Consider the following 7,733-nt stretch of genomic DNA (forward strand, 5'->3'; position numbering starts at 1 on the left):
CACAACTGCAAAGAAAAGACCTCCCCCCCCCCCCCCCCCCCGTTCCCGAAACCAGCCAGGGCGTGGTGCCCGGTTGTAGTCTGACATAAAGGCGGGAACCAATCAAGTTCTGCTGAATGGTTTGAAATAAAGGCGGGAACCAATCAAGTTCTGCTGAGCGTTCAAATTTAAATGTTAACCAACAACAGCTCTGTAACCTCTAAAAAATATCCCTAACTTGTTTGTGCCTGTCTATAAAAGAAGCTGTAAGATCCTTACTCGGGGCCTCTTAGCGTCACCGGCCACGAGTGCGCGGAGGACCGGGTTCAAACCTGCAATAAACGACCCTTGCCGCTTGGCTTTGATTCTGGACTCTGGTGGTTTGTTTTCGGGGGGTCTCTCGAATCGGGGCATATCATCTGGGGGCTCGCACGGGATCCCCCCAAACCCACCAGACCCCAAGTCAACGGGTCGTCCCTGAGACCGATCGGTGAGTGAGCCGGCTCTGTCCGTTTCTGTTTGTCTGTTCGTTTCTGGCTCTGTCCGTTTCTGTTTGTCTGTTTGTTTCTGGCTCTCCCGCGCGGGATCTGTATCGGTGACTGACACGGCCCAGGCGGACGCGCTATAGGGCAGTCGGTCGGGTCCACTGGCACCCGTCTGGGGCACCTTTTTGGGCCCATCGGAATTTTTCTGTTCGGGTGGCAAACACCCGAAACGCGCTAGCGATCTAAGTGTCGTGTTCTCTATTCTATAATTTTTAAGTGTTAAACTCCTTCTCTTTCACAGGCGACCTGGCCTGGCCCAGACAGAAATCCTCATAACTTTACTGTTTCTCCTTTTAATCCTTTCCTCCACCTCCAGGATACAGATGGGCCAATCTCAAAGCACTCCTCTTTCTCTCCTCGTTGCTAACTTCAGGGATGTTAAAACCAGAGGACAGAATTTGAGTTTAGGCATCCGGCGGGGAAAATTAATAACCCTCTGCCGCTCCGAATGGCCAACCTTCGGCGTTGGATGGCCAACCGAAGGAACTTTCTAGCTCCCTATAATTGCTAAGGTGAAATCAAAGATTTTTCTACCGGGTCGCGAGGGACACCCGGATCAAATTCCCTACATTCTTGTATGGCGGAGTTTAGTGGAAAATCCACCCCCTTGGTTGGCCCCCTTCCTATCCTCGGGAACGTGTAAGGTCCTTGCCATGCAGCCTGCAGGTCCCCCAAAATTAAGGACGCCAGCCGCGCCCTTGTATCCCATATTGCCCGATAGTCAGGACCTACTATCCCTAGACCCTCCACCCTATCATCCCCCTCCCCTGGCACCCCAGGCCCTGCCCGCGGCAGCTGCCCCACCAGTCGCCCCGCTAGTTGCCCCCCTAGGGGAACCGGGAGGACGGGAAGCGGCAGCTGCGCCGGAACCAGGAGGACGGGAGGCAGCAGCTGCGCCGAGCCCCATTGAAAATGAAGCCAACCGCGGGGGGCCAGCCGGCGGAACCCGCGGGCGCACCCAGCGTGAGCCAAACCCTCGCCTCCCCGACTCCACTGTGGCCCTACCCCTGTGGGAAATAGGACCCCCCGATGAAACAGGCAACCCCCGACTCCAGTATTGGCCCTTTTCCACTAGTGACCTTTACAACTGGAAAACGCAGAACGCTCGATTCTCTGATAACCCTAAAGATCTAATAGCTCTTTTAGACAGTGTCATGTTCACCCACCAGCCCACCTGGGATGACTGTCAGCAGCTCCTCCGCATCCTGTTCACCACAGAGGAGCGAGAGAGGATCCAATTAGAAGCAAGAAAGCTGGTTCCCGGAGACGACGGTCGGCCGACATCTAACCCTGACCTCATTAATGCGGCTTTCCCCCTAACCAGACCTCCACAGGACGAATGGGACTACAACACGGCAGAAGGTAGGGGAAGGCTACTCATTTATCGCCAGACTCTGATGGCGGGTCTCCGGGCTGCAGCTCGCAAGCCCACCAATTTGGCTAAGGTATATTCGGTCGTACAGGGAAAGGCAGAGAGTCCAGCTGCTTACTTAGAGAGATTAATGGAAGCCTTTAGGCAGTTTACTCCCATGGATCCAGAAGTCCCTGAAAACCAGGCTGCTGTCGTTATGTCCTTTGTAAATCAAGCAGCTCCTGACATTAAAAAAAAACTCCAAAGGCTAGAGGATTTAGAAGGTAAACAGATCCAGGATCTGCTCCGTATAGCACAACCGGTCTACAACAACAGGGACGCCCCAGAAGAGAGACAGATCAAAGCCACAGAGAAAATGACTGAAGTCCTGGCCGCTATAGTCCAGAAAGAACAGCCACCCCCAGAAGGCATTCAAACAATACGCCCTCCCAGGCGGCACTTAGATAAAGGTCAATGCGCCTATTGTAAAGAAAAAGGCCATTGGATATGAGAATGCCCCAAGAAGAAACAACCCCGCCCCAGCCAAGGGCAATGGCAGCCTAAAATAGCCCCCATACTGTTTACCCAAGATACAGAATAGGGAGGACGGGGTTCGGATCCCCTCCCCGAACCTAGGGTAACATTGCAAGCGGAGGGGACCCCGGTCCAGTTCCTAGTTGATACCGGGGCACAGCACTCAGTTCTGGTCAAGCCCCATGGAAAAGTATCTGAAAAATCATCCTGGGTACAAGGGGCCACCGGAATAAAGAAGTACCCCTGGACAACTCAGAGGACTGTGGACTTAGGAACTGGGAAGGTAACCCACTCCTTCCTGGTCATTTCCCACAGCCCCTGGCCCCTGTTGGGGAGGGATTTGCTTACCAAAATGGGGGCCCAAATTCATTTCCAACCAGGGGGGCCCACAGTGACTGACTTCCACAACCAACCCATATCTGTACTCACTGTGAAACTAGAAGATGAATATAGGCTCCATCAGGAACCCACTCCTCTGGATCAGGACATCGAGCCCTGGCTTTAACGCTTCCCAGACGCGTGGGCAGAAACGGGTGGTATGGGGTTAGCAAAACATCACCCAGCCCTATTTATAGAGGTCAAGCCCGGGACGGACCCCGTCCGCGTACGCCAATACCCCATGCCCACGGAAGCCAAAAATGGCATCACACCGCACATCCGCCACCTCCTTGACTTCGGGGTCCTACGCACCTGCCACTCAGCATGGGATACCCCCCTGCTGCCTGTGCACAAACCCAACAGCGGGGAATACAGGCCAGTGAAGGACCTGAGAGAAGTCAATAAGCGGGTGATGGACATACATCCAACCGTTCCTAACCCCTATGCTCTCCTGAGCGCCCTCAGCCCAGAAAAACAATGGTATACTGTTCTGGATCTAAAAGATGCTTTTTTCAGCCTACCACTAGCGCCTAAAAGTCAAGAGCTATTTGCATTCGAGTGGACAGATCCAGACAGGGGCATAAATGGCCAGCTCACTTGGACCAGACTGCCACAAGGATTCAAGAACTCTCCGACCCTGTTCGATGAGGCTCTACACGAAGATTTAAGTGAGTACAGACAACACCCTAATATAACTCTCCTACAGTATGTTGATGATCTCTTAATACCTGCCGAGACACCCAAAACCTGCATCCAGGGAACCGAAGGTCTCCTGCAAACTCTGGGAACCTTAGGCTACCGCGCCTCAGCAAAGAAGGCTCAGATCTGCAAGTCAGAGGTAACTTACCTGGGTTACTTACTGAGAGGAGGGCAACGCTGGCTAACGGATGCCCAGAAGGAGACTGTCCTTCATATTCCCAGGCCGCAGACACCACGACAGGTGAGGGAATTCCTAGGGTCGGCTGGGTTCTGCAGACTATGGATACCAGGGTTTGCTGAATTAGCAAAACCTTTATACCAGGCAACAAAAGATCAACAGCCCTTTAGTTGGACGGAAGAAGCCGAACAGGCCTTCCAACAAATCAAAACTGCTCTGCTATCAGCACCTGCCCTGGGACTCCCCGATGTCTCCAAACCCTTCCACCTATATGTAGATGAAAACCGAGGCATAGCTAAGGCGGTGCTAACTCAGCATTTAGGCCCTTGGCGCAGGCCAGTAGCCTATCTGTCTAAAAAGCTAGATCCAGTGGCCACCGGATGGCCACCCTGTCTCCGGATGATTGCAGCCACTGCCCTATAATGGTAAAGGACGCTGATAAGCTGACCATGGGCCAAGAGCTACAAGTCACCGCCCCGCATGCCATCGAGGGCATCCTCAAGCAGCCGCCTGACCGATGGCTGAGCAATGCCCGACTCACTCATTACCAGGGACTGCTGTTGAATCCCCTCGGGGTCATCTTCACCCCCCCCCCAATGGCCCTGAACACAGCATCACTGCTGCCAGACCCAGACATGGGAACCCCACTTCATGACTGCGCCGACATACTGGCTCAAGTTTATGGGGTCCGGGAGGACTTGCAGGATCAGCCATTATCGGACGCAGACGCCATCTGGTTTACTGACGGAAGCAGCTTCGTTCACCAAGGACAAAGGTATGCGGGGGCAGCCGTGACTTCAGAGACTGAGGTAGTGTGGACAAAAGTTCTACCCCCCGGAACCTCGGCCCAGAAGGCTGAGCTAATAGCCTTAACCCAGGCCCTAAAGTTAGGAAGAGACCGCAAGCTAACCGTGTACACTGATAGCCGATATGCCTTCGCCACTGCTCATGTACATGGGGTGATATACAGAGAACGGGGGCTCCTCACAGCTGAAGGGAAAGACATCAAATAAAGAAGAGATTCTAGCCCTGCTAGCAGCCTTATGAGAACCCAAAAAGCTAGCGATTGTGCATTGCCCAGGACACCAGAAGACAACCGACCCAATTTCCCGGGGCAACAATTTGGCCGATCAGACTGCAAAAAACATAGCTCGGCCCCCAGCGCAATTGCTGACCCTACAGCTGCCAGACCCCGGACCCCGGGAATTGCCCCCCAGCCCTGAGTATTCAAAAAAGCGACATTCAATGGATGAGTAAACTTCCTATGACCCGAATCAAAGATGGCTGGTGGAGAGACTCTAAAAGCAGCATTATACTCCCAGATAAACTAGGATGGCAAGTTCTAGAGCGGATCCATCGCAGCACCCATTTAGGTTCCCGGCGAATGTTGGACTTACTGAGACAGACTGGACTAAAGATCAGAAATGTCTCTGATAAGGTCGATCAAGTAGTCACTAAATGTGCAGTGTGCCAACTCAACAATGCGAGTAGCAATCCTCAGACAACAGGGGTAAGACAAAGAGGGAGCAGACCGGGGACCTATTGGGAAGTAGATTTCACTGAGGTAAAACCAGGAAAATATGGATATAAGTATTTGCTAGTTTTTGTAGATACCTTTTCAGGATGGACTGAAGCCTTTCCAACCAAGAATGAAATGGCGCAGATTGTAGCCAAAAAGATCCTAGAAGAAATCCTGCCCAGGTATGGTTTTCCAGTAATGATAGGGTCAGACAATGGACCTGCATTCGTCTGTAAGGTAAGTCAGGGACTGGCTTCCATACTTGGGGCTGATTGGAAATTACATTGTGCATACCGACCCCAAAGCTCAGGACAGGTAGAGAGAATGAACAGAACCTTAAAGGGGACCCTAACAAAATTGACCATGGAGACTGGCGCTAATTGGGTGGTCCTTCTCCCCTACGCTCTGTTCAGGGTGCGTAATTCCCCATACAAACTGGGACTCACACCCTATGAAATAATACATGGTAGACCACCCCCCATCATCCCTAACCTAAAAGATAACCTTGTCAAAGCTGAGAACGATAATAGTCTTGAATTCTTGTTCTCCCTACAAGCCTTGCAGAGGGTCCATGAAGATGTATGGCCCAAATTAAAGGAACTCTATGAGACTGGACCCCCGCCTATTCCACATCAATTCCGGCCAGGGGATTGGGTCCTTGTCAAACGTCATCGGCAGGGAACTCTGGAGCCCAGGTGGAAAGGACTCTTCCAGGTCATCCTGACAATGCCTACTGCCATCAAAGTAGACGGAATCGCCACCTGGATCCATTTCGCCCACGCCAAACCAGTGGACCCGTTCTCAGACCTCATCGGACCTTCAAAGACAACCTGGACTGTTGATCAGACTAAGGACAATCCTTTAAAATTGACCCTACGCCGCCGACGGACTGAGCCGTAACTATGGTACTTGCCCTTCTCTTGATTGTTCTGCAAATTCTGTCTGTAAATTCAAACCCCCACGACCCCTATAATTTGACATGGGAAATTACTAATCTAGAGACTCATGAAGTCTACAACAAAACCCTAGGAACTGCCCCATTAAATACCTGGTGGCCAGATTTATATTTTAATTTAGAAAAAATTAGTCCATTAAAAGAAATGGAAGGAGGTAAATGGAGGCAACTGCAAAAGAGGGTATCAATAAGTAGAAATGGATTTTATGCATGTCCGGGATTTAGGACGGGGGCAATGAGGCACACATGTGGAGGGTTTGAAAACCTCTATTGCGCAGCCTGGAGTTGTGTCACCTCCAATGATGGGGAATGGAAGTGGGAAGTAAAACCCCAATTTATCGAAATGTCCTATGTCCAACCATGTACCCGCACCAGGTATGATGAAAACTGTAACCTTATTCATGTGAGATTTACAGAGGAAGGGAAAAAGGACAGGCGGTGGGTCTTAGGACTCACTTGGGGACTCTACTTATATCAATATCCCCTCTTTGGGACTGCCATTCAAATAAAATTAAAAGTCTCCCCTCTTGTACAACCGGTAGGGCCAAATCAGGTATTAGGAAAAAAAAGAAAAAAGAAAAAAAAGAGACGAGTCTATCCCAGAAGGTATAGACTCCCTATGGAAATTGCTAACAGCAGCGTATGAGGCCTTAAACCGATCGGACCCTGAGGCAACAAGGGCCTGCTGGCTATGTTAATGATATAAAACCCCCCTTCTACGAAGCCATAGGTCTAGCTGCCCCTTTTTCACAGTCAGAAGAAGAGTCGCCAGCAGCTTGCAAGTGGAATCGAAAGGGCCCCCGCCTCACACTGCAAGCGGTCACTGGCAATGGGACTTGTATAGGAAAGGTCCCCTCTAGCCATATCCAGCTCTGTGCCCAGACTAATTACTCTATGGGTGAATCTAAATGGATGATTCCAGCTCCTGACAGTTGGTGGATTTGTTCTAAGACAGGGCTCACCCCATGTGTTAGCAGGGATGTTTTTAATTTGTCACCCGAATATTGTATCATGATATTAATATTTCCAAGGGTTATTTACCACCGAGAAAATGTTGTATATGATCTGTGGACAGAAGGGACGGAAGCAAGAGAGTCAATAAGAACAAAACGGGAACCCTTTACGACCATAACCTTGGCCACCTTATTTGGCCTCGGTGCCATAGGGGCAGGAACAGGGATCTCATCACTAACCATCCAGCACCGAGGGTTCCATAGCCTAAGGGCAGCCATTGATGAGGATATAGCCAGACTTGAGGACTCAATCTCACACCTCGAAAAATCTCTGACCTCCCTTTCTGAAGTGGTCCTACAGAACCGAAGGGGGCTAGATCTAGTCTTCCTCCAACAGGGAGGTTTATGTGCAGCCTTAAGAGAAGAATGTTGTTTTTATGCTGACCACACCGGAGTAGTCCGAGAGTCCATGGCTAAAGTTAGAGAAGGCCTGGCCAAACGGAGGCGTGAACGAGAACAACAACAAGGCTGGTTTGAGTCTTGGTTCAATCAGTCCCCATGGCTAGCCACCCTGCTTTCTGCTCTAGCTGGGCCCCTTATACTCCTCCTTCTCCTCCTCACCCTCGGGCCTTATATTATTAA

General features: G+C 51.0%; 1 protein-coding gene across 2 annotated transcripts; it reads left to right on the top strand.

Annotated features, from left to right (window-relative positions):
* The first annotated feature begins 1,062 nt into the window (after positions 1-1,062).
* On the top strand, positions 1,063-6,698 carry LOC123594644. Of its 2 annotated transcripts, none has more exons than XM_045471499.1 (2): positions 1,063-1,796; positions 5,740-6,698. In XM_045471499.1, the coding sequence occupies exons 1-2, from the start codon at positions 1,178-1,180 to the stop codon at positions 6,081-6,083; spliced, it is 963 nt and encodes a 320-aa protein (XP_045327455.1). In that variant the 5' UTR covers positions 1,063-1,177; the 3' UTR covers positions 6,084-6,698. The 2 variants fall into 2 exon arrangements, with proteins under 2 accessions (XP_045327455.1, XP_045327454.1); XM_045471498.1 differs by having other exon boundaries at positions 1,093-1,886.
* Positions 6,699-7,733: the final 1,035 nt, after the last annotated feature.

The sequence above is a fragment of the Leopardus geoffroyi genome, chromosome X, assembly GCF_018350155.1.
Source record: "Leopardus geoffroyi isolate Oge1 chromosome X, O.geoffroyi_Oge1_pat1.0, whole genome shotgun sequence".
Classification (NCBI taxonomy): domain Eukaryota; kingdom Metazoa; phylum Chordata; class Mammalia; order Carnivora; family Felidae; genus Leopardus; species Leopardus geoffroyi.

What these genes read in the sequence shown, in the direction of transcription:
- LOC123594644 (XM_045471498.1), top strand. Translation starts at nt 1,178, where the DNA reads ATGCAGCCTGCAGGTCCCCCAAAATTAAGGACGCCAGCCGCGCCCTTG. An exon ending in GGACTACAACACGGCAGAAG is followed by an intron (nt 1,887 to 5,739) that starts GTAGGGGAAGGC and finishes TCTCCCTACAAG; the next exon opens with CCTTGCAGAGGGTCCATGAA.